This window comes from Equus caballus, chromosome 1 (assembly GCF_041296265.1).
Source record: "Equus caballus isolate H_3958 breed thoroughbred chromosome 1, TB-T2T, whole genome shotgun sequence".
Classification (NCBI taxonomy): Eukaryota; Metazoa; Chordata; class Mammalia; order Perissodactyla; family Equidae; genus Equus; species Equus caballus.
In genome coordinates this window covers 198272080-198298698 of record NC_091684.1, presented here as the reverse complement: position 1 = coordinate 198298698, position 26619 = coordinate 198272080, and the positions used below count along the sequence as shown (strand labels likewise).

General features: G+C 47.7%; 1 protein-coding gene across 29 annotated transcripts in view; it reads left to right on the top strand.

Annotated features, from left to right (window-relative positions):
- Positions 1 to 4901: 4901 nt before the first annotated feature.
- NIN (ninein) overlaps positions 4902 to 26619 on the top strand; it is a 92570-nt gene continuing 70852 nt past the window's right edge. For 14 of the 29 annotated variants that reach the window (XR_011428846.1, XR_011428840.1, XR_011428839.1 and 11 more), the window contains exons 1-3: positions 5817 to 5948; positions 13801 to 14004; positions 24064 to 24145. Coding sequence is in view for 19 of the 29 variants with exons in the window: in XM_023625100.2 (XP_023480868.2) it covers positions 13822 to 14004; positions 24064 to 24145 (265 nt within the window). In the remaining 10 variants the exon portion in view is untranslated. Of the gene's footprint in view, positions 5241 to 5806; positions 5949 to 13800; positions 14005 to 24063; positions 24146 to 26619 lie in introns of those variants that run through there. The other 15 variants (XR_011428844.1, XR_011428817.1, XR_011428845.1 and 12 more) reach the window with 4 other exon arrangements.

The following is a 26619-nucleotide window of genomic DNA, read 5'->3' as shown; positions in this document are numbered from 1 at the left end:
AGGGCCAGGAGATGGCGGCCTCCCTTGATGGGACTCTTACTCCGGGAGTCCCTCCCCCAGGAATGTGTTACTTTAGACAGATAGCCTGCAAGGCTGAACCCCTGTTTTTCTTCTTTCTTTCGGCACCATTGTTAAAGGATTCTGCTTTCTTGGGTTGCTCCAAACAGCCATTCAAAGTTAATATATCAGATCTAACCTTCATATAGATTCCCCTCTAGTTTAATCAGCAAGGTGAAATCATACTGGACTGAAGCATTGCTCTTTGGTCATCAGTGAATTTTGTGTTCTTTCTAAAGGCTGTCCAAGTTTCTGTTGTCAACTTGTTTTGATTCCTACGCAGAAAGCTAATTTTAAAAAGTGTCTCTTTGGTCTAACGTTGAACTAGAACTTCACCAGTCTCTGAATATCCCCTGAATTTTTGTTTGTTCTTTATTCTCAGATTACTTTCAGATTTCATTCAAATTTCTTTGAGTTACTAGGGATTTTTTCAAGTGTCTCCTTCAATTTCAGTATATCCAAAAAGGAACTCATCGATTTCTCCCCAATGTGGGTTTCTCCTCCCGGTTCTCTGTCTTGGTTGATGGCACCATCATCCACCTTCCGATCACCTCGGCCACTTTCGATCACTCTCGTTCTCCCACCTACACACACTCGCTAGTCAAGTCTCGTCACTCCATCTCTAGGTCCGACATTTCCTTTCTTTCTCATGCCACCGCCCTAAGTCCGTCCCTTGTCGTCCTCATCTGGAGTACTCCAATGACTGCCAAACTGGCTCCCATTATTTCTTTCCTCTCCAACCATCCTTTGTATTTCCACTCAGTTACTTTCTAAAAGGGAGATGTATCATGTTTCTCCCCTGCTCAGAAACCTACCGTGCCCCACTATTGCCAATTTTTGAAAAGCCCAAACTCTAGCAACATTCAAGACTCTTCTTCAGTGAGTGCCAGCCTAACAGCAGCCTCGCCGCCTGTCATTCCCCACTGTTACCCTGCACGCGTGTGTATTCTCCCCAGACTTATGGCATTCCTCAATTCCAACTGCCTGGCAAAACCCCAATTACCCTTCAAGGCCTAGTTCAAACACGCCTCTCTTTATGGGATCCTCCTTGATCTCCAGGCAGAATTAATCACTCCTTCTGTGTTCTCACAGCATTTTGCTTATATTCTTATTAAGCCGCTTGCCTTTGGTCAGGTTCCCAGAAGCCGATCCTGAGAGGAGGGTTTGTAGGGAGGTGTTTTATTAAGAAAATGCTCCCAGAAGAGACCAGCAAGTGGATGAGGGAAGTGGGACAGAGCCAGGAAAGAGACTGAGCACAGGTGAGTTCAGGCAGAGTCCCAGAGGGAGTAACTCTGAATCCATAGGGAAAGCCTGACATTAGTGCACGTCCTGCCCTAAGGAGGGAGCTGGACTTCATTACTCCCACACTGAGCGCTCACTGGCTAGGAACTAAGCTCCTCAGTACTTCCTGCCCTCTGGACGTGTACATGATACCCAAGGGCAGCCCCTGAAGCAGACTCATAGGCTCAGGTCATTGGAAGCCAGAGCATACGGGAGCTAATGGAAGGGCTCATGGAAATGGTAACAGGGGTCCCGGGCCTCTGGGCGGAGGCGGGTGGTGTCAGCTATGCTCCTCAGCATAGTCCGCCTGCGTGCACCTAAGTGTGGACAGCTATCCCCTCTGCCCAGCCGCCGGATGGTCAACCACTGGGGAGCAAGACCCCTTCCTCACCATCCTTACGTCCCTGCAGCCCAAGGTATCCCTTTGCACCTGGAAAGTGTTTAAATAGCATTTGTTGGCTTGAATTGAATTCTCCTTTCCTAGCTCTTGTGCAACGTCTTGCTGCTATAATCATATTGCTGAGATTTTTTTTCCTAGCTGGTTTTGGCTCAATAATAAAAGATATGGCTTCTGGGGTTTCAAAACCTAAGGTTCAACTTTTCACCTCGCACTTTTCTTCCTGGGGCAACAACTTGCTCAGCACATCTATTCCTAAATTCCAAGACAGGCTGCTTGCTCTGTTCAGTCAAGACTGCCAACCCAAGAAACATTTTCGAAAGATCACAGTCAACATCACTGCCAAGAGAAGACGTTCTTGGCACACGAAGAACCTGGTTCAATATGAGATACCAGATGGTGATTTCAACTTCAGCTCAATTCTTGCTGAAAAAAGTGTTTGAACTGCAGATGAGAAAAGCTTCTATGACAAATTTCCAAGTGTTAGAAGCTTCAGAGGGAAATGGCAAGTGTTGATACCCCCCCCCCCCAAACCACATGCACACACACCAGAGAACTGGTACCTGCATCTGGTGGCTAAGATTCCCACAAAGATGCCTTTGCTTTTTAAGAAGACTATCTGCCCTGATTTGATTTTTACTAAGACTAAAGTATACTGAGTCCATTGAAAGCAAATAGTATTTGATTATGTGAAGTATTTTTTCCAAGAGTGTGTCCCCTTAGCATCTTCCGTGAGCTTTTTCGGTGTCTGGAGGTAACTCTTTTCCTCTCCACCAACAACTCCATTACTAAGCCAATTAATAATCAGCATGTCTCCCCTCCCTAATACTTTCAATTCACTGGGGATATATGTGAAGTAGGAATCGATGGTGCTCTGCCTGGGCGCCTTGGGTCTCCATCAGGGCAAACTCTGAGATGTGGTTTATGCTGCAGTGCTCACCTCAGGATTTGGCTGAGGCTGGGATCTGCCTGACATTGCACCCTTGCCAGAGTCTTCATGTCTGCTTTCCCTGCCTCGCTCCTCCCGGACCCTCCCATCACACTCTCTCACAGGTTTCTTCTAGGAACATCTCTTTAATAAAACTCTTGCACACAAATCCTCATCTCAGGGTCTGCTTTGGGGGAACTGACCTAAAATTCTGGGCAATGGAAAAATTCAAGGTATTTTATGTTAATAGAGAGAGGGGCCTTTGTTTCTGAAGCAAGGAATGTATGCAAACCTACTTTATCAATCAAGATCTCAGAAGAAAATAGTGGATAAACTCAAAATTAGGTATTTTGGAGAATAGTTTAAAAAGGGACTAATGACAAAAAGTGGGCCAAGTGCAGAGGAAAAAGGAGAGTGTCTGCCTGGAAGCTGATGTCAGGAGTGTCATTGCCTCCCATAGGCCTCATGGGCAAAGGAGGGCTGGTGACAGAGTGGTGTGGAGAGGGCTGTGTGACAGAAGCTGTGATCCTAAAGGATGCGGCCAGCCTACAGAGACCCTACAGGGAGCAAACTGGGTAAATAAATACCCCAACCTCATGCTCCTTCCTCCCTCCAACCTTTTGCCGATGACCTTATCAGCTGAACTTAACAGGACACCAGGGCACAAGGAATACCTCAGGGTGGCCTCTTGGGGCATAGAGCAGGTAGAGAGGACAGAGAAGGCATCTGGAGGGACAAAGAGAAGCTATCCAGCACATCTACCTACGTGTTTTTTCACACACACACACTCACATGCACACACAGTTTGGCCTGATCTTGACTGTGGCCTGTGACTGGATCCACAGAAATAGGCACTAATTTTTCTCTCTGCTGACTTTACTTCCTTTCATCTCGTTTATCCATCAGGGGACCCAGAGACAGGCTGCACGATGTCAGGAGAAGGGACCTCAATAATCAAGAATCAGACAAAATACATTTTTATGAAAGTTTGAGTATGTCATCTGGAGATCTCAGTGTTAGCCCAAAGACATCAGCCTCCAAGATGGCATTTTTTTATAGATTGAAATAGGATTCACAGAGGTCACTGCCATAAGATTTATCATCACTTTGACCTCAGTATTTTGGTGCAAAGATGTCTAAATTATATCCTTAGAGAACCATACCCATTCTCTCCCAAGTGAAAACAAAATGCACATCAAAGATTTATGCTGCTTTTGTAATGATGTATCTAATTGCTTTCTCATCAATCCAGGTGCAAAGACACCCTTATTATCCAGTTTATTCCCAAATGTTCCCAAAAAGGGATGCTTGGTGAGCGAACGAGTGAGATGAGGCTCCCCTGGCAGAGATTAGGTGAAACAAGGAAACGTCTCTTCATTCTCACCTCCTGAGACTGTTGGCTGTTTTAGTCCCCAGTGAAGATAATTCTCTTATGTATAAGATGACACCTATATAGTACCCTGGTACCAGGTTAGCTATTTGCTTAAGGAACAGTGTGCATGTGTGTTGTATAATTATTCCTGGACTGAACAACTATGCATAAAGTCCATGAGTGTGTGTGTGTGCACTTACCCAAGATTGTCCAAAAGCAAGAGAGCGGAGCAGGAACTTCTCCTCTTTCTTATCTCCAGGCATGCTGTGTTGCAGGAAGAGAGTTTGGGTTCTAAAATAAGACTGATCTGCTTTTTAAAAAATACTTTTTATTCTGAGATAACTGTAGATTCACATTAAGTTGTAAGAAATAATACAGAGAGATTCCTTGGAGACCTTTTCCCCGATTTTCCCCAATGGTAAGGTTTTGCATAACTGTAGTACAATATCAGGACCAGGAAATGATGCTAATACAACCCTGGAGTCTTATTCAAACGTCGCCAGTCTTACATGCTCTCATTTGTGTGAGTGCATTTAGTTCTATGCAACTTTGTCATATATGTGATCTGCTTTCGAATCCCGGCTCTGCTAAGCACTAGCTGTGCGATCCTGAGCAAGCCCCTTAACTTCTCTGAGGCCCATTTCCTCATCTGCGAAATGGGTCTAAAAATGTCTGCTTCCTACATTCGGTAAGGTCGCGCGTCCAGCAGGCTGCGTTCTCAACAAACGCTAGTTCTCTTCCTGGCTATCCCTTGTGTCTTCAGTGGCAAGGGAGCGCTCTCCTGTTTCTCGCTGAAATACCGGACTATGGGCTATAACAGGTCAGGCGGCTCCTCCTTCAAGGGCAACATAGGGACACTGCCGCTCAAAGAGAGGACAGCGGGTGTCCCTCCGGCCACAGTGCCGCCTCTGGGCCCCACCCGGGGTCCTGTCTGCATCCAGATCAGAAGCGCAAGGATGGCGGAGGGCGAACGCCGAGAGTGGGAAGCCTGTGGACGAGGCGGGAGGAGGGGTTAGAGGAAGGGGGGATGGACGAGGGGGAAGGAGGAGGAGGAGTGGAGAGAGAGGCCGCAAATAGCGAGCAGTCGTGGGCCGAGAAGTACCCTCTCCGGGGAGCTCCGTCCCCGGCGGCGGGGGACGTCGCCAGGACTGGATGCGCCCGCGGAGAATGGATGCGGTGCGGGCCTGTGAGCGCACGGTGGGCAGGTGCGGAAGCCAGTGTAGAGCTGTAGGAGAGTCGCCCTCGCTCCAGGGGTGCAGAGTCGAGTCCGGAGCTCTTCTGCCTGCGGGACCCTCTTCCAGAGACGGCCGGGGGGCGCCGGGCCGAGCGGCAGCCGAACCCTCAGGCCCCGCGGGCCGCGGACGTGACCGTGCGGCGGGCGCACCGTGTGAGCGCGAGGGGACGGAGGGTGGGGGCTCCCCCCGTGCACCCGCCCCCGGCCCAGCTCCGCCCGGCCCGCGGCCCGGGGACACCCAGCCCAGGGGACGAGCCACTGGCCGTGCGGGCGCAGGAGGAGGAGCGCGGAGGAGGGCCCGCGCCGTCCCGGCTCCTCCCCGCGGCCCAGGCTCCGGGCGCCGCCGTGCCCCATCCCGACGCCACCCCGCCCCGACCCCACTCAGAGCCTCGAGCCCCGAGCGCGCCCTGGCCGGGGTCCCCGCGAGGCGCCCAAGAGCCGGGGGGCGGAAAGCAAGGCGCGGACGCGAGTCGTGGGCGGGCCGGGGGCGGGGCCGAGGCGGGGCCGGGGGCGGACCGGGTCCCGGACGGCGCGGGGCCGAGCGGCGCGCGCAGAGGGACGGGCCCCCGCCCGGCGCGGCCTCCGGAAGGACGCGCCCCGCGCCCGCTCCGGGAGGAGTCCAGCCCGGCGCCGCCCGCGCCTCCCCGCTCGGCCGAGGCGGCGGGCGCGGGGCCCGCAGGTAGGCGAGGGCGCGGGGCGGCAGCGCGGGCGGGGGCGGGCGGGGGGCCGGCGGACCCGAGCCCCGGAGCGGGAGGGTGGCCGCTCCGCCGCCTGCGCCCCGGCGGCCTGGCGACCGAGTGACACCGGGTGGCTGAGGAGCTGGAAGCCTTCTCGAGCCCTAAAGTGGGATTTTAGAGGGTGTGGGGTCCATGCGTGCAGAAAGGCTGCCCCGCGCTGCCATGAGAACAGGAAGAGGACACAGGGACGGTCGGCCGTCGCCGGAGGACCGAGCAGGGGCGTGCGGATGGAGCGCGGGGGCCGCCTCCAGGCGCAGGCCGCGCTCCTGCAGCCCCAGACCGGCGACAGGACAAAGCCGGCGGAAGCGGTCTCCTGCCCAACGCTGTCCTGTGAAGTCGAGGGGGACTGAGATGGAACGGGGCGACTTCCTGGCCTCGGCCTGACACGAGGGGCGAGGGTGCAGACCAACGGGAGCTGCAGGGCTTGTCCTCCCAGAGCCTTATTCTAGGCGACTTAGATGCTCTGGGGTCTGCAACAGACCCCTCCTGGTGGCCAGGAATTCCTTAGATGGCCAGGCCCTGCAACTCCACTCCTGAATTTATGAAATCACAGCAGATTGCATGGTTGTCTTTTGTGACTGACCGGTGGCTTTGAGGGTCAGCATCCTAATAGCGACCCCTGGCACGTGGCCAGGCACTTAAAACCTTGGAAGAGCCTCATTGGGCTCCTTAAATACGTTAACATCCATTTATATCTGTTTACTGGTTTCCTGACGCTTGGCAGTCTGCAAGGAAATGTATTTTTTTCCGTGTCAGCATATTGGTGGCCCACCTGGAATTCTGGCAGATCTCTGGAGTTGAAGGGCTGTACGAATTCCCAGACTGTGTAAAAGTAACATCACAGGGGAGAAAACAGCCTGTCGTGTCTCCAGCTGTCGCTCGTGTCCTCAGGGAGGTGAAGCGAAGGGCTGGGGAGTTCATTGGCAGATTTGTTTCTTCTCACCTGCTCTCTGGTAGTTCTGTAGAGGAAAGCACTCTGAACCGCAGTGTAGACAAAGGGTATGACTTATGGATGCTCAAAATGGGTTGAGCATGAGCAAAGGCTGGAAAAGCCTTCACAGGGGACAACGGAAAGGAAGCCATCACAGGTGCAGTCTTTGCCTTAAAGCGTCAAGGATCAGTCATTTTAATAGGCGCTTGCTCAGAATGGCGTGGGTGTCTTTTTTCTGTTCCTTTTTCATTTCAGATATATGATGACCCCCGATATCAAAAGATGTTAACTGTCACAGAGGGGGCGAGTGGGGCTCCATTGAATTCTGAACAGCCAATCTTCATTTAATAGGCAATATTCTTATCATTAAGTTAAATGTTGTTCAAGTAAATTGTTTTAAATGTCACTGTAAATGACTTTCCAAGCTGATGTTTCACCAATCTTGATGCTTCCATTTTGTATTGATAATGGAAATACATTTTACCAGTCTTACATTGCTAAAGAGTTGGCAAGTTCGGCCAGAACATTTTAGAGGGATTCAAACAGCCACAGCCTTTGCAGAAGGTTTATTTTTATAGATGCCAATTCATTTATAAGCCAATAAATTACATGGTTTGAATTCTGGCTGTTGAACTTACATCTGTTGGGCAGGGGCTTGTAGAGACACTTACTGAAGCTCCCCAAAAGATATTTTTATCCTATTTACAAATAAGATAGAATTTTAAAATGATGATAGGATTGTGCAAGAGAGTAACTTTATTTGAAATTAGGATGCTTCTTTCTTGCAATTTATATCAGCAGTTAACCGTTTATTTGAGCTTTTGGATGGAAAAATTACAAAGTATTTATGCTCGAATGCTTAAGAAACAAAGTTGGGAAAATGTTGTGTATCACTGTGAGAAGAGAAGCCTCTCACTTATACCCCAGGGAATCTCCTCATAGCCGCAGGCATTCTAAATTAATTTGAGTAAATATGGCTCAAGAAGTGAAAGTTGTTATATGCAGTCTCTGTTAAGAAAGTAACAAGCGTGCAGCTTTGTTTTCTGCTTCTGTAATTTTACTTAGTAGCTGATTATGGATTATTGAGTCTACAATGTGCTGGGCTAATGATTTTATTCCTCCAGCTACCCTGAGTTAGCTACTTGGTGGGGTAAGCTGCCCAGCTGTTAGGTCTAACAAAAGCTTGGGTTTGCTACATCATTCAGAATAGTAAAATACTAAAGGTTATTTATGTTTTAGAATAAATGCTAGTAGGATACCCTTGGTTAAGTTAAAGTTTCTGGTGTATTTAGCAAAGGTGGTTGTTTTCTTTCAAATTTATACGTGTGACTTTTTTCCTGTGGGGTGGCATTTAAGCTTTTGTGTTGTATTCTTATACCACGATTTTATTCTTGGTGATACTCTTGTGCTGTTGGTATCCAGCTAGAAGTGAGGTGCTATCTGAGCAGACAGGAGGCTCCCTGACATAATCAGTTTGATGAGCAGTGCGAGTTTTTGGCAGAAATATTCTATATAGACATGTAAATTGGGACAATTGTTTTTTCTTTTAAGCTTTTGCTAAACTTGAATTTACTCTTGTCACTATTTCCTTTTATACTGAAATTAGTCCCGAATGGTAAGCCTGGAAATCTTTGCGGCAAATTACAGCGTTTGCAGAAAAGAGGGAAGAAAAAGAAACATTTTAATTTGATCACTGGCATTGTGAGACTCTGACTTGCCAAATGGAGAAAGCCAGAGGTATGAATGGAAAGCTTTGCCAAAGCAGGGTTTGTCCCTGTTCATCCTCTTAGTTATAAAGTAACTCAATTAGCCACTTGGTGGTCACTGCCTGGTCTGTGGACCCCCAACAGCTATGTCTGAACACAGATCCAAAAGCATCTGTTCTGATACCCAAGGAGGGCGGCTTAGTCAACAGGGGCATCCAGACATTCCACATAGCTGTTCAGCTGCTGGACCATCTGGAGGGGAGATGAAAGGCCTGGGCCAGGGGCTCTGGCATTGTGCTCATTTATTATTTGCCTTTCTCTTGCCAGACTTTGTCCCCCTTTCACTGCCTTTGGCCCAGAGCAGACGTCCCCTTTGGCTGGGGTGCTATTCTTACAAGCTCCTTTCTATACCTTAGACGCTGGAAGGTTCGTAAGTTCATGCACCCACTTCCTGCTGGCCTTATGTTGGTGACTTCATTATCCAGCTGCACCTCCACCTCTCTTTTCCTGTCCCACTTGGCTGTGATTTTGGCGGCCAGGGTTGCCGAATGGAGCACAGTAACACAGATCTGTAATGGACCAGCGTCTGCATATTTTGGCAGCCTTGTTTTGAGTTATTTGGAAGGAAAATGCTCCGAATAGTTCTCATTATGGGTGGTTATTGGGTGGCAAATGTTTTGATTAATGGCTCTGTGCATCTGCCTCTTATTTAACCTCCCTAGTTAGAACTCCAAAATATTGCCTGAACTGGCCCTTTTATTCCAAAGGAGTCCTGAAGGCTTCTGACAGTTTGGAAAGGTAGACGGTGAAAAGAGGCTCAGGTTTGTGGCAGGCTTTACAAAACTGGAATTGTTCTTTGCAATTTGGATTTATCACTCCGAACCCAGCTCTCCTCATCTCTGAGTAAGATTCCTGTTGCTGGCGGGTGTCAGCAAGGCGTTGACTCTGGAAAGCATGGGACTGCACAGACCAGATGTACCTGAGTATTTGGAGAAGTAATTTAAAAATTACCAATTCCCAGACCGTGCCCATTTTGAAGATATGGCACTCTTCATGATCATTTTTATATAAAAATTTATTTTTTCCTCGCCCTAAATCCCAAAGCTACTTTAGAAAAAAGAGAATGCTGCTTCTGTCTGGGTATTGCTAGTGCCTGTAGGCTGGAATTATTCAATACATGGATCTAGGGAGGTAGAGAGGAAGGAACTCTCCCCCTCCCCATTCCATTCCAGAGGAGTTTGTGGCCATCACGTGTCCGTGTGGTTTCTGGTATGTGGTACTCTTCAGCTGGTTAACACATGAAGATGGGCATACATGATTTGCCAATGATATCGTTTCAGGGGGTCCCATTCATGTTCTGTGTGCGTGCGTAGGATTGAGAAAGTATAATTTACAGTCAGACAAGGGTTCAAATCTTGGCTCCACCCCACATTAGTGCTGTGTCCCTGGACAAAGCGCTAAATATTGCCAAACCCCAATTTCTGCCTCTTAAATGGGAATATGATATCTGCTTTAAAGAATTAGGAGAGTTCAATGAGATCATATACGTGAAGTACTCAGCATAGGCCAGACTCAGTAAATGCTCAGAAGTAAAAAAAACAAAAACAACAAAGTTTCTTCTGAACTCCCAGCTATATTTCAGCCTTTCTGCTTTTTTTGACATTAAGTTTATCAGTGATTTGCCTTTAAAGATGGAGGAAGCTCTGAGCATCACCTGCTGCCGTTGCCCTTTAGTAAGATAATATCGCTTATTCGCATCATGCACCCCCTGTCCATTCTTGCTCTCTGTGCTGTGGCTCCTGCTTTGCTCTTTTGAGGTCAGGTTTGTGGCCGATGGACTTGCATGAGTTACCCCTCTGCACTTCACCCGCCTTTGTAAGTCGCAGGTGTTTTCTCCACTCCCTCCTTGTATCAGCTTTCTCTGGGATTAGCTACCTTGCTTGCTTGCCCTCTTTAACCCTCAGGACAACCCTTCCAGGTGGGGCTTATTATTCTCCTTCTATAAAGAAGGGGACTTGGGAGAGTGTTTTAGTACAGATTCTCCTCCAGAGTCACAAGCCATAACAAAAAAACGCAGCGAAAGTTTGTGAACCCATTGGCTTAATTACTAACTCAGTGAATCAAACTTGGGGCGGCTCCACATGGCACAGTTTGGCACAAGTGCTGGCTTTCTACTGCTTGCTGATGTCTAAGACTGAAAATGCCTTTGAAAAGCGGTCAGATGGGGGAAGTGGAGGTGTGCTTGTGGAAGAAATAGGCATTTCAAAGTCTTCATATCCTCCTTTGTATAGCTCTCCTTCAGGGTAAGCTTCCGCCCAAGGAATCTCTGTACACTAAGTCAGAACATGGCGTCTGCCGAGTCCGTGATGTGGAGAACAGACCGTACTCTGCATTTGGGGGAAGATATAAAAGAAATAGAAATTGTGGACCTTGCTCTTAAAGAAATTTCTGCCAAGTGGGGAGAAAAAATTCTTGCACGTGAAATTACTGATGAACATTTGGGAATAATATCAAGCAATGGGAAAGCATTCTGTGCTGGAGGAGAACTGACAGCTTGTCACCGGATGTAACATCTTTTGATGTTTCCGTGTGATCACTTGTTCTGCAGAGTGGGGCTGTTTTCCCCCTTCACTCAAAAGAATGTTTTCCTGAGCACAGTGTCTTGGGAAGGAGGGAGATAAAATAGTGGGGTAAAAAAGGGAGGCTGCTGTAAAATGAAAGAGGCTTGATTTAGTGAACATCCAATGACCTCCCAAAGGGCCGGGCATGAGGACGTATCAGATTCAAAGCCTTGGATGGGGTCAGGACTTCTCAGGACGTGTGAGTTTTACGGCCCTCTTTCATTGGTCTAGATGTTTAAATCCCCACCCCTTAATAATTTTTAAAAGGGGAAGTGTTCAAATTCTTTCACTTTTGAGTTTTTCAAAAAATATGCAAAATCAAGCAAAAGCAGAAGAGTCTGGCTTTTATGAAGTTGGTCAGCTCACAGCCCAGGGGACTGTCAAGCTCATAGGTGAGTCTGAGAGCTGTGACAACCCTGAAAATCCCGCGCTCCCTGGGGAGTCCCAGCAGCTCTTAGCTGGCGATTAACCGACCGCCTGCAAGTGAATCTCGTTAGCCTGGCCGCAGCCTCGTCTCTGTTCCCAGCTTCTGTGGCTTTGCTGAACACCTTGGCACTTCTTCTCTGATGCTTTGATGTTTATGTAGCACTCTTCTTATTTGGGAAACATTTACATGATGATTAGTCAACCCACCAGACCAGCCTGGGAAGGCAGCCAGAGCCAGCAACACCTTAGTAACAGAAACGCTGATAATTAGGAAAAGAGACCTTCTGAGACCAGCAGGCTGGACCAATGTGGTCTCATTTTGCTTTAATGAGGGGCCCCAGTAAGAATCGAGCTACGCAGCCATGCTATTTGAGTCCATCTTCTGAGTCCACTGGGTTCTGCTGAAACCCTTGGGATGGTCGTGGCTCTGTTTTGTCGTGTTTTGAACAGTTGTCTGTGGAAAGAAAGCCCCACAACCTTGAGCAACACTGCTTTGTTACAGAAGGCTCTTATTTTCAGTGCTGGCCGTAGTCGCCACCTTAACTCGCATGTGTCCCATGTTGTACTGACCTGCTCTGTGGAATATCACCTCTAAGTGAGTTTTCTGACCCAGGTCTTGGTTTAGTTAAAGGTGCTGCTGTTGAAAGTAGAATGGTGGCTGCCAGGGGCTGGGGCTGCGCTGGAGCTGCCGTGCGGGGGCTGTAGAGTTTCAGTCAGGCAAGATGAAGCAGGTTTAGCGATCTGCTGGACAACAGGGCACGTACAGGGAACAATACTGTCCTGCACTCTTAAAATTTTGTTAATAGCGTAGATTTCATGTTACGTGTTTTTTATCACAATAAAAAAATTATATTGGCAAGATTAATTATTTTTTTTAAGAAGGGGCTGGTTCTGAAAGCCTGTTTCGGCTGCTGAGGTCACCGTCTCGAGGGGCATGTCGTGTCTGGTTTCCATTGCATCATGGTGAAGGTGCATGGTGAAGGATGTGCAGGCTTCAGACTTTCGTTAGAAGACCCGACACGTTAAAACTGAATTAGTGTGCAAGCAAAAAACCAGATTTCATTCTTAAAGTATGAGGTACCCAGTACTTGATGTATATTTTTAGTAAAAATGATTCTGAGAGTTATTGATGACTGCTTGTTTTTACAGATCCCATGGAAGGTGGGAAAATGGAAGGCCTGGGGTTGGGGTGGTCAGAAAGGAGGGAGACAGAGGCACCAGGTTTGCAGAGGTGCGATGGTCTGGGCAGTGGGGGCACCCCGAGATTCCGTGCGATTCACACATGGTCTGTGGCTCCTTTGAACCTCCCCATCTGTGAGGTTGGAGCAGTGTTTTCCCCTCTCTCTAGGCAACTAAGGATTACCTAAGACTCGCGGGACTCAAGCGAGCTCGGGGAATACTATTCCTGTCATACCTCCTGTAATTGCGCCAATGAAGTTAATTGAGCTGCTGTTGGAGGAACTGGTGTGAAAGGCATTTGGTCTCATGTAAACAGGGAGGTGGTTTTGTGTCAGACGTGTTCGTGGAGTGCTTCTTCACTGCAACCCTCCGGTCTACCAACACAGGGTCAGAGAGAAACTTGGTCACGCCCAGCCCTTAACATCTGGGCAGGTGCCTGGAGCTCGCTGCCTGTGTGGAAGCTCTGGCCCTGCAGTCTGTTGGCGCTAACAGTTAGTTCATTTGAAAGGACTGGACATCAGAAGTGGCCTCCACCTCCTGTAAGTCCTGGGCCAGATGAGATAGAACCGTGTTCCATCTTGAGTTTGACTGGCGACTGCCTGGCCAAGGGCCAGGCGGGAGGGAGGGTGCTTTTCTGCCTCTGAGACTCCCTCATTCCGGTAACAGGATCCACTGTGACACGGCCTTGTGGATGTGCCCACAACTGGTGTGAGTGCTTGTGGGAGCCCCACTGGTCAGGGCTGGTTCCCTGAGCGACCTGTGATCTTGCTGGGGGGTGTGCAGTATCACCCCTCCTGCTGGCCCTCACCAAGGTCTCCAGGGGACTAGGATGTAATGGAGGGACTGGCAAGGGTGGGGCAGTGTGCCGAGGGGAGGTGGCGGTAGGTCTCGAGGGGCTGCCACAACCTGTCCTTGTCTCTGTCCCACACAGGTGAGTGCTGTGGGCTATGGGATGGATGAGGCCGAGCAGGACCAGCATGAGGCCCGACTCAAGGAGCTGTTTGACAGTTTCGACACGACTGGCACCGGGTCCCTGGGACAGGAGGAACTCACCGACCTTTGCCACATGTTAAGCTTGGAGGAGGTGGCCCCAGTGCTGCAAGAGACACTGCTTCAGGACAACCTCTTGGGCAGGGTAAGGCCTAGGGAAGAACCCAGGCAGAGAGAAGTGGGGGCCGTTTCTGTCGGCACTGGGGGTGGGGCGAACCACGCGTGTTGCAGCTTCTAGCATCCTGGCTGTGTGTGCCCTTAGCTGTTACCCTCATAACAGAAAACATGGGACGGGTGTGACATGACACTGCAGTTTTCTCAAGTGATGAGAGCCTGCTTGAATTTGTGCTCTGGAATGGAAGTGCACACTGAGCATCTTAGATGGAGAGCGAGGAAGGGATAATAGTCGGATGTTTCCCAACTCTTGTTCTTTGTGGGTCATTTGATGGGCTCCACGCTCATCACTGGGGCTGAAGAGAGGGGCCCAAGACTTCCCCTGAAGAGAAGGGAGCTGCAGTAACAGAAGGAAGAGCAGGTTGTGCTATGACTTCTCCTCCCAATGAAGCTATTTCTTGTGTGGATTGTTTCTGGGGTGAAGTGTTAACTAAACCTTTCACCCAGGAAATAAGACTGGAGGGAAGGTAAATACAGTGCTGGTTCATTTAAAACCCAGCACGATGTGCTTCCAGCAGAGATGTGCGTTTGGCTGATGTTAACTTCTACATATGATAGTCGTGTCCTCCCCACAGATCACAGAGATGAGAAAGAGGTGAGAAGGGTCCTCTTTTCCCTCTTGCTGTTAGTGGGAAGGACGTTTGATCTGTCACAACCTTCGATTCTCATCATTAAGAGCATCATTAGTGTGGCTTTGGGTTGAGTCTTGCTGTTGGTTTTTAGGATGGATGAGAGGAGAACGTGGGCAGCCCTGTTTGAGCTCTGTTGCTGACAATGCTGACACTTTGTGGATGGTGATTTTTATCATGTGGTGTAAACTGAGGAAGCAGTCATGAAACCCAACTTTATTCCAGTGACTTCCTTTTCTTCATTTCATTTTCACTGTCTCTTAGCTGACAGGCTGGGTGGGTGACCTCAGATGCAGCACGATGTATTGGCTCTCTGTGACATGAGACAGGAGTAGCCATAGTCCTGAAATTAACATACAAAGGATGATATTCTCGGGGGCTTGGTGCTGTGAATGTGGTGTTTAACAGGGCTCACACTAAAAAAATAAACAAAGAAGTTTTTTGCAAAACTGGAACCATTCTTGGTCCCTTTTTGGGGATTAACTGCTTGTGAATACATGTGGTCACTAAAAGATGCTAGAAATCTTGCTTTGCAAGCAATAGAAATGGGAGCTTTGAGGATTAAACTATATGATCCTCATCACGTAATGCACTCAGATGTTTCTAGTTCTGCCGCAACCTCAGACACTTTGGGAGCCAAAAGAGTAGTGTTTCCCAGTGTGGTCCTTGGGGATCTCAGGCCTTGTGGTGTCTAAGGAGTAGTATCAAAGAGTGGGTCTGTTTTAATGCTTATTGAAGTCTGAGAAGACATAATACCACTTGAGGTTTCCTTGAGACGTCATCTTAGAGTCAGTGTAAACGTGGAACCTCTGCTGTGAACAGACTGCACCTTGGCCGCGGATTGAGTTTTCCTCCCAAGTGTCAGACGTCTTTGCCCTCACTGGGCAGACTAAGACCAGGGAACAGTTATCGATTCACTTGTTAAACACTTGACACTACCAGCCCGCTTTTTACGTTGGCTATTTGCCTGTGAATAATGAATACCTAAACGGTCTGTAGTGTGATATTTACTTAGCAAGCCGGGGATACCAGTTAAGGAGACGTACACATATTGATTTCACGTGGGAGGTCCCTGATGCTTGTCTTGAGAACAGCGTTGGCATGAATTAATGCACCACTGTTAAATTTGCATTTCTTATGAAACCAAATTATTCTCCTCAGATGATCGCATAAACTTGGCCATATGTTGTCAAGATATTCTATATGGTCTATCATTTTAAGTTATAGGGAAAAAATTCCTTAGAATTCACTGGAGAAGTCTGAGTGCTCTCACCTCCTTGATGTATTGAGTAGAGGTTGTAAGTGGTAAAATTCTAACTTGTTTTTAATGCCAGTCATCTTTCTTCTCTTTAGATGGTATTTATAGAGAAACTTGTAAGGGTTTGCAGTTTGGTTTAAGAAAAAAGGAGAAAGAAATAGTAGCATGACAAATCTAAACATTCATCTGTTCATTAATTCAACAAATATGTATTGTGGTATCCTGTGTGTCAGGCAGTCTGTGGTCCTGTGGTCTGGGTGCCACTTACGTTTATTGTAAACTAAAGTTTTCCATTAAATTGGCTTTTGGACACATTAGTATCCGTCAGCTTCCTGGATGCTTGTTTTTAATTTTCTCTTTTAAACCTTAGCAAGTATAATTTCTAAGTAAAACAAAATTTCCAAGTTTTAGCTCCATTGCAATTGGGCTGAATTGATCATTTTTTCTTAAAAAAGATATAAGGAAAAAAGCATTGTCCCCCTCAACTAAAAATATGAATAGCATCTGTTTTTTTATTTTAAAATCCATTTTTAATAACTTCCTATTCTTTTCTTTTTAAGCCTAATGTTTCTTTTGACCATTGTTAAGGAAAGTAACTTAAGTTGACTTGCCATTTTCATGCATTTTACTAATAGGCCATTTACCCCCAAATTATGTTTCACTTGGTCTGTCTGATCCTGCTTTGTGACTTGAAGCCCTCTTCCCCTGAGCACGGTGTCAGTGTTTAAAATGCCTGGTGATTGTGGGTCACCGATGTGAAGGAAAGAGGGCATTGCTGGCGGGTGTTTCTTACTAGCTTACGGAGAGGGCTCCATCCATGTCTTTGGCATCAGTGAAGCACCTGTCAGGTGAGTGAGACCCCAAGACAAGAGACTCCTCGAGATGCTGAAGGACTTATGGTCTGACCAGGCAATACGCCTGGTGGGTGACGAGTACTGGGAACAAAACAGTCCTTTAAGGAAGGGAACCAGTCAACCCTTTCATTGAACCACGTTTTCATCCCAGCAATTGATTGCCAATTGTAGATGCTTCCTGTTTCCGTGTCTTTTAAGTGAAGTGTTCCCATGTGCCTCTCTCTTTTATTAGACATCAGGACATGAGGATGATCATTTACCTTAGTTTTGTTGAACCCTTTAGTTATATTGAGTTTTAAAATGCATTTTCCTTTCCTTATGATTATACCAACTTCAAGACACACCAGGCCCCTAAGGTTCTGAAGAGTTTCCTCTTCAGTGATATTCTTTACTGTGACTCTGGAGGCTGGAGTACCTCACGGCCTCGGCACTGTTTAGAATCAGAATGAGCCACATGGTAGCAGAACTCACCATTGGGTTCCAAAGAGTCCCATAGGGTGTGGACTTTGGTCATCAAAGGCATTTTGGAATTGTTAGTGTTAAAGTGTGATGGCTCTACAAATACAGAGTTTGTCTCCACTTTCCCACCTTCCATTTCAAGTGCTTGGGGTGCTTTCATAAATGCCAAGATTAATTTCATATGGTGGATATGCTTGTTTGTTTTCAATTCATTAAACTTTTTAAGCTTGCTTTCTCTTCTACACATTTTAACCACTTGCAAAGTAAATCAGAAGTACAGAGGTCCTTTCTGACAGTATCGTTTGGACTTGATCTCACTGTATAAAATTATGCCTGATCATCAAATCATACCTATTTATAGCTACCCCGGTGCGTGCTCCTGTTTCATATTATTGATCTGGGGCTTTCTGAATGCATTGGAGGGCATGGTAGAAGCATTTCTCACTGCATCTCTTAGTGTCTGAATCTTTGCTGTATCCTACTGTTTAACCACCATAGTTTAACCTGAAATGGTGAGGGGTATTTTCTGATTCCTGTGTTGGTCTCATGACTCTGTGTAAACCATCACTCCCTTCCTTTAGAGGAGTCTCACTTGGGGTTGAATTTTAACCTAAGGGTTTGTGGGTTCCCATTTATAAAAAAGAAGGCATTCTGAGTAGGAGGCTGTAAGACTGGCTTCTGTTCTGCATCCACACGCCTTGTCAAATTCACTGCCAAAGTAACTTTGGCCGTGTGTGCTGGGAACCACGCATCTCTCAGGTATTTAGCAGACAGGAAGCAAGGGCGGAGGGAGAGTGTTGGGAAGGCCTCTGCTCTCAACAGGAGTTGGGGATAAGCCCTAAATGGCTGCTGTCTTCCACCTACTTTATCTCAGCAATGACCTTCTCTCGCCAGGGAAAGCGTGGTCAAGAAGGCTCCCTAGATTTCCGTCATATTCCGCTGATAGTTCTGTGAGACGTTTCTTGCCTAGACTGAGGAGACTTAAAGTTCTTCAGTGGCCATCACATTTTAGACTAAATGTTCATCTGTATGACAGAGACACCTGGCACTTGGAAAAGTACAGTGACTTGTCCAGGGTCAGGCAACTCATGTGGGGCAGCACCAGAATGGGACCCCAATTTCCCAGTCCCCAAACTTGAATGCATGTCTCCACAGCCTTCTCAGACTCCAGATCTGCAAAAATGAATCTCGTTCTCCGTCCGCATTCACCCCAGCCCCACCCACCCCACACAGAGACGGGAAACTACGGGAGCACAGTCTTGGAAGTCAGGCCTGGACGCAAGCACTGACTCTTGCCACCTTTTAGCCATACGGGCATGTTGTCTTAAATACTCTGACCCTCACTTTCTTCATCTGTATCATGGGAAAAATAATACCCTCCTTATAAGATTGTGATGAGGGTGGACTTAGATTGTGTGTGTGAATGACTTATCATGGACCGAGCACCCAGTGACTACCGGCTCCCTTTCTTCCTCCAGGCCCCTCTCCTCCATCCCTTACTCAGAATGGGTCTCTGATAAATAGTGACTTCCCAGTAATGATTTTTTGAGAAATCTCATTGGAGTGGAGAACGGATTTGCTGGAAACTCTTGTGTGGTGGTTTGCATCTGTTTCCATCCGTAGGCAGGGCTCCTCCTGTCAGTCTTGGAGCACTACTTCATACACTTGGTTTAAAAATGGCCTTGCCTCTCTGCACGTTGTCTGAAGTCCGTGACTCCTAAGCTACAGTAACCCGGATGCTTTATTTAGAATAAAACGTTTCATAACTATGTCTTTCTTTATGAAACTACTTCTCTTTGTTCCTCCCTGTCATTTCTCTGCATCATGCTGTAGACATTATTTTCCTGTACATTGACCTTCCAGTGACTCCGTATTCCTACTCCCATTTCAACTAACACAATGTTTTGAATGTCTTTCCTCTATTTCCCTTTGAATTGCTAGATACAAACCCCCTAAGTGTGATCACAGTCACACAGGCCTTTGTCTTGTTGAGGAAGCTGGCTTCGATGAGCGCCAGCTTGAGCGCTCTCTCGGGGGTGTTGGAGGGCTGCTGCGCCGTGTGGAAACTGTGCACGTCGTCTCCACGGTTGCACGAGAGGATTTTATGCAACGTCAGGTTCCTTATTCCACTTCCTGTTGCAGGTTTTTTTGTGGTTTGAAATAGCATTCGTTTTTTGTGTGGTACTTCAATTCTTTTTTTCAGAAAGGCAAATTGTGTTTCTAAAAAAGCATTCATATGAAATTTGGAGAGGAAAAGTGATGAGGTAAATTTCTATTAAGTGGTGGTGACACATGACAAAAAATATCAGACTTGACTAGTCTTCCTGTTAATTTAGTGTAAATGTCATGTGTGTTTTTAGTCAGTCATGTAATTTTCCCATTTCTACAAACTGCCCTGGGAGGCCTGCAGGCTAGAGGAGTGCTTGTAAAATGAATGGCAGCAATTATTCAGATGAGGAGCTACCAACCGGGGTGTGTGCAGCTCGGCACAGAAGCTTGTTACCTTGTGAGACTTAATTGCCTTGTATGTTTGCGAAGATTTCTAAATTTCAACACAACACAATAGTAAAGCTCCCTTGGAGGAGAAAAATGGTGCTTAAAAATTCCAGCTGCTGAACTTAGTGAGCCCGCTGATGCCGTTTCTTCACAATAGAGAGCATTTATTAACGTTTCTTTTTCGGTTCTGGGTTGTGCCCTAAGGGGCTTTTCTGCCACATCAGTATTCATGAGAATCAAAGGAAAATCGCATCACCTGCGTCTGTTAGGGAACTAGCTTCTTGAAAGACGTGGAATTTACTGCCGTTTAACGCGGAGGGTCCAGGGTCTCTATGCCGTTGCAAGAAGGAAAATAAAGATCAATTTAAGACTTAAAGCTGCTCCAGTTTTTTGTTCTGCTTGCCAGGTTTTTGTTTTCAGATTTTTAGATGTTTTCGGGGTGAGGGGAGAGGGAAGAAGGGCCGCCCAGATAGACATGGTCGTGTTATGAAGAAGCTCTGAGTTGACAATCATGGTGAGTCTTTCATAGACCGTTTTTCTTCTAAAATGTGGTTGATGTTATACATCATGAGTCCATTTTGGAAACCTTTAAGCTCTGCCTGTGAGTATCTTGGAGAAGTCAAATGTCACAAAACTGTCCGCATTTTCCTCCCTGCCGGCCAAATAGGAGTTGCTCATTTATTAGCAGCCCCTACTGGCTGGCTGTCTCTCTCCGAGCACTTTCCAGATCCTGCCTTGTAGCCACGCGTCCGCTTGCCCTCTCCTTCCCCGTTCCACCCTCCCACCCTCTAGAACCTGGAGTGTGGCTGACACACTCCCTGAGGGCAGAGGTTATGTTTCCCCGGAAGCCCCCGTACTGCTTTGAACCCTGTGGCTTTGACTTGGAGCAGAGGGGTTTCCTGGCGGTCAGGCCTGGAGGGAAGCGGGGCCGGGGCGGGCCCGGCTGCTGGGCTTTGAGATCCACTCAGAAGGTCTGGGTTCTCCACGGAACCCCGTCGCTTGGAGACGTGTGGCCTTGGGCAAGGCACATGCCTTCCCTGACCCTCTTTCCTCAATTCCAGAGGGATGCCTGCCTTGACCGTCTCCCATGGATGTGGTGAGATCCGAGTGACCGAGTGTCCAGGAAAGAATGAACCTGCAGCAACGCGCAGTTCCCCAGTGTCGTCCAGGACCCACACTCATGCTGATAACTGGATCTCTTACTCCATTTAGTGGCAGACTTAAAAAACAAAAAAAGGTTAACCATTGGGGATTGAAAAAAATTTTACTAATGTTTTGCCCTATCAAAGAGTATATTAAATGTCGTAAGGTTGTTCTTGACCATTTAAAGTCCTCTTGTTCTATCAGTTATTCTTTATATTTTAAGAGCGATACCCTCAGGATTTATTTAGCAGCACGTGGATCCTTGCCTCAACACTAAATAACCCCAGAGGAGTAGGTTTTGAGTGCATGTGTCTTTTTTATAGTTTATACAGTTTTTAAAAACAGTTTTTGAAGAAGGTTCTCCCTTGCTGTTTTGAGCGAGGGCGGTGGGTGTCCTCGCTCCATCCCCACGTGTGCCGTCTTCTGTTTGCTGCCGCTGGTTGGCAGTGGTTTGGGAAGCGGAATGGCGATGCTTAGAATAAACCAGTAGAATGAAATGAGCAGCCCCAGTTGGCTCTGGGGAGTTCTCTGTGAGGAGAGTGTGAGGGCTCAGGACACCCTCCTCGGCCTGGCACGTCTCTTGTCTGTTTGCTGGTCGTCTGCTGGCCTCTAGACCATTGAAGCTGGGAGGTGAGCAGCCTCCACATGAGTGAGGTTACACTGTCTCGGAAGCCGTGTGCCCGTATGAGGCCTAAGTGTCCTGTGAATGCGGTGCGGCCAAATCTTGGAACTGACTGTAAGCCACGTCCAGATTGCAGGTGTCTTTGTCATTTTTCAAGGGGAGACACACACAGACCCTTGGGTGACCTTCATGGCTGGTGCTCCCTGAATTGAACTGTTGGGACTCAATTCGAAGGGCTCTTTCCAATGACCTCTATCAAGACTGCATCCTTAGAAGACCCGGTGGAGACCCACGGAGTCAAGCCTCAGGCATTTGAGCGTCTCGAGGCAAGTGCCCCCTTGGGAGCAGGAGCCTCTCCCTGTTCGGCTCGTGACGGGGCCAAGAGGGACTTAGGTTCACTCAGGTCGTCTCATTACTGTCCCAGGAAGGAGGAGAACCGGAGTGGGCTCCCCAAACACAGCAGACTGGATCCTTCTCTGACGCTGGAGGCGGCGCCGATCCTGGGGGAGAGTGGGCTCCCAGGCCTCCGCTGTCACCCCCACTGTCCCCCATGGCTGTCTGGCCACTCTGGGGCCAGTTGCTTTGCTTGAAAATGTGGCCGTGTTTCTCTGTAGAGGTGGTGAGAACAGCCGACCCCATTACTGCTCCTGTGAGCTGTATTACCTGCTGCTCGCTGAGCACCTCACAAGTGCCAGCAAGCTCTACACACTTGACATTTTATCTCCCTGACACTGCTGTGAGGGAGGTGGTCCTATAAATATCAGAAAGTACGTGCCATTCTCCTGGCACAGTACCTGCCTGACTCCCTGCGACGTTTCCCCAGAGTACGAGCTCCGTGCATCAGGGGTCCTTGTCGCTCTCGTTCACTGGGCCTGGGCTGGTGCCTGGCACACAGCAGTGCTCAATAAATGTTCATTGACTGAATCATAGATGTTTGTTATTAGAGATCCCCTTTTATACCGATGAGCAAACTAAAGCTCCGAGAGGTTTAGTAGTTTATTTAGCCTGTTCACAGCAGGGGGTGAGTGGCTGGGCCCAGCCGGCTCCTGCGCAGAGCCTGTGCTCCAATGCCCACCGCCCAGCGGGAGGGAGGCAGGACTTGGGTAGGAAGGAGTCAGTGCCCGGGAGAACCCCCGAGTGGAGAGCCCCAGGAGAGCCGAGTGTGGGCTGGCTGGTTGGGAAGATGGCCTGGCCCCTGGGAGCTGGAGCTGGGCTGCCACCGCACGCAAAGCCCGCCCTGACTGTGGGACAACAGCGGGACCTGGCGTTTCTCCCTCCGCCAGGCTGCTCGGTGGTTTGTCAGCTGCGGCACCTAATGAGCACAGCTCCCGTTTCTACCATCTTTTGGTCCTTTTCCTGACTGAACAGCCCTGGCTCTTTAGCAGGTGCCCTGTCTCCCTGACAGACTTCTGCTCTGGTTCCATAGATTGTGCTGGTTTTTAGCCCAAATCATAAAGGAATATGATTTTGGAAAGTAATTTCAAGTAATCAAAACGAATGTGGCAGAGTGTGGTGAATTGCAGGCATTCAGGATGTTAGGGCGTAGGAATCTCGGTGGGCTCCTCTCCTGGGCATCGCTTTGCACAGATGAGACTGTGGTTCTTTCCTCCATCTTTTAAATAACTAATGAGGTCGGCTGCTTTTCCACATTTAATTTGGGAGTGGTTTTTATCTGTCACCTATATTTAAACCTCTAGGCAATGTTTTGTAATGATGTCCAAAGAGACCCATGGCAGCACGAATTACAAATTCAGTAACTTTTCATTTATCTATGGGCTTCTGGATAATCAGATCCCATGTTATCAAACTAGAACTGTAATGAGAAGTACCATCTCTCCCTTCTGCCCCACGGTGAGATCACCTAAATTTAAGTTACAGAAGAGTGTATTAGGCCAAAAGGAAACCGTTTCACCTCGTCAGCAAAAGTAATATCCCAATTCTAGTAGAGTATTTACTTCAATAAAACTCAGGTTCTTTCCTACCTCAGTCAAGCTTATTCTATCTTAAACAGTTCAGGAAAGTGCTTCCCAAGGTTGCTTTATGTTTTGTGTTTCCTATCGATTTCTGCTGGTTTATAGAATCCTAGGGGTCTTGGGATATAAATATCGTAAAGCTGCCTCAGACAAGACTGTATTCAAGTCATCCTCAGAAACAGCTTACTGTCTTCTGGAATATCTTGACCGATGAAAGCATCTTCGGGGCATTGTTACGATGGATGTTTACTGGTGAAGTCTTTCCTGATATCTAACCTAGCATCTTTCTCTTCTGGTCTAGTTCAGAGAAATAGAAGGAGCTAAGAGTTCAAAACGTCCCTTCTTCTGAGTTTATTAAGAGGGTTTGCTATGCAGTTGTCCCCTCAGGGTCGAATACATATTGACATTGATGTTAGTGTTTATGACTCTGGGTGTCACAAACCATCAGCCCATTCTCCTTCACTGCCTTGGAGAAATGAAGGGAACGGGGAAGAAAAGCAGGATGCTGACAGATGGTTCTGGTACCTTATAGATGGACTCATTTCCTTAAGGCTGTGGAAACTATTTTGAACTGATTTTTAATTGTTTACTTTTAGGTGCATTTTGACCAATTTAAAGAAGCATTAATACTTATCTTGTCTAGAACTCTGTCGAATGAAGAGCACTTTCAGGAGCCAGGTAAGAGTACCAACTTTTCTTCTCTATGTCCCCTTTGAAAACTGTCCCGGGAGGAATGTGGGGACCTTGAAGCATGTCTGTGGAAGATTTGGGGCATCAGCCCTTCACAGACTGAGCAGCTATTTTCAGTGACTTGTCTTTTGATATTATCATACAGCCTTGCAGCTGTTGAGCACTAAAATGAGACTTCCCTACCCCACAGCGGTTATGGAAGGAATAATTGGATGGTTCCTGGGCGATGTGTCACATGGTGTGGACATGGTTCCTGGATTGAGCAGAGTGAAGCTGAGTGGTCCCCCCTTCAGCCCATTTCCTGTGTATCTGGAAGGATGTGCATTGGGGGGAATTTTGCCTGAAAGAAGAAGGGTGGGCAACCTGGCGATAATTGTATTTAGTCCTAGTGAGTGGATGACCCTCTGCTATAGACATTATCTCATTATATCATAATTGTTTACCTATCTCCCCATCAAGCGGTGGTTCCTTGAGGAACGGGCTGTTTTCATATTTCTAGTACCTAGTAGAATGCTTAGCACATAGTAAGTATTCAGTGAATATTGTGAAATAACAGACAATGTTACACTTCATTGATTTTTTTACAGGCACCATAGGTCATGAGACACAACATTATTTTATGTATCTCTAAAAAGAAAAATTGTTGCCAATTATGCTGGTAAAATGCTACTGATTGTCAGACGCATTCTAATTTCAGAGTGTTCAAATCTAAGTGTGTGTGTTTGTGTGAGAGCGTATGTGTCCGTCAGAATCGGTGAAATATGGTGAGTATTTAAGGGGAAGTCTAAACAGTCTGAAATCTGTATTACAATACAGTCTGGTTTTATCATATCAGTGGTAGCCAGGAGCTAGGGTTAGGGGCTGATTGTAAAGGGGCGTGAGGGAATTTTGGGGTGACAAAACTGTTTTATATCTTGATTGTGATGTTAGTTACAGATTTCATGGGTTTTTCCAACCCAGAGAATTGTGCACTAAAAGGGTAAAATTTACTCTCTTACTGTAAACTGTACCTCAATAACCTGACTTTAAAAAAGAGAACGTCATCATCTGCGGCTGGCCCCGTGGTTGAGTGGTTGGGTTCGCGCGCTCTGCTGCAGGCGGCCCAGTGTTTCGTTGGTTCGAGTCCTGGGCACGGACATGGCACTGCTCATCAAGCCACGCTGAGGCAGCGTCCCACATGCCACAACTAGAAGGACCCACAGCAGAGAATATACAACTATGTACCTGGGGGCTTTGGAGAGAAAAAGGAAAAAAATAAAATCTTGGGGGAAAAAAAAAAAAAGAGAACGTCAAAACTAGAGTCCAGTTTTGAGACTGAGGAGAATTAATCACTACAGGGTCCTTCAGTGTGACCTGTTTAGATGAAGCACAGATGGGAGCTCATTCTTATCCTCACTGCTGCTCCGCTTCTTCACTGAACCTTCTGAAATGCTCCAGATTCGTGCCACACGTGTGAACACTGCCTTTAGCAGGGTTTTGGATCCCGGATTGAGTCTCCCCCTTTTCTAATGGTGGCATGGCCACCCCTGGGAAGGTCATGTCTCCTCTGAGGCCTCAGCGCTCAAGAAGCCCCCGTGAGCTGGGAGGGGGGTGCTGTGTTCTCAAGACTTTCGGTACTAATAGTGGAATTTCTGCAGGTGACCACTGCTGGAACACAGACTTTTATTCTTAGGGGGTCTCACATTTCATTGGTATTTTGACTCTTTTAAGGTTGTCTTGATAACAATAGTGCAAGATCTAGGGACCCTGAATCAGGCTATGGCGACATCACCACGTTTCAGCTAACGTGGACCTCGGGTAACATGAGCGTAAGTTGGGTGTTATGTGTGCTGATCCCGTGCTTTTCTGTGGGTTTGGAGTGGGCAGCCCTGCCACTGGTCCACGTGATCCTTTTGCTGTCCTTTCTTCAGAACCTGTGCTGTCACCTGCCAGAAAATTGTCATGATAAACATGCAGGTTTTTGGTGACCACAGATGTGAAGTGTGCCCCCTCGAGTTGTGCGGTATCAGGGCCTAAATGATGCCATGAGGTAGACAACGGCTAGCCAAGCTTGGCAACAGCAGGAGGTGATGTTTACGATTCGGCTCCGGCGGGTGGTCTCAGGGTGAGGTGGGTGCCTCACTGCCGTGCAGGCGGAGACCGTGACGCCGACAGGTCTTCCAGGAGAGCACGCAGGAGGGGTTTTTATGGTTTCGCTGTGTGCTCCCTCCTTTGGGTAGACTGCTGCAGCCCTTTGTTAAGGGCTGCCCCAAATCAGTGTAACGAAGCCATGGAGGATTTATTGATGGCGTCTCATCCAGCGTTTGTGGGCCTCCCTCACACCCGGCCTGGCAGGACGGGATCTAGGATGGAGCCTTATCTCATAGGAGGCAGGGAGTCAGCCTTCTTCCCGCATCCCCCACTCTGCTCCTGAGCATCTCGGCTTTCTCTGCCTTTTGCCCGTCCTGTCTTGTTCCCCAGCA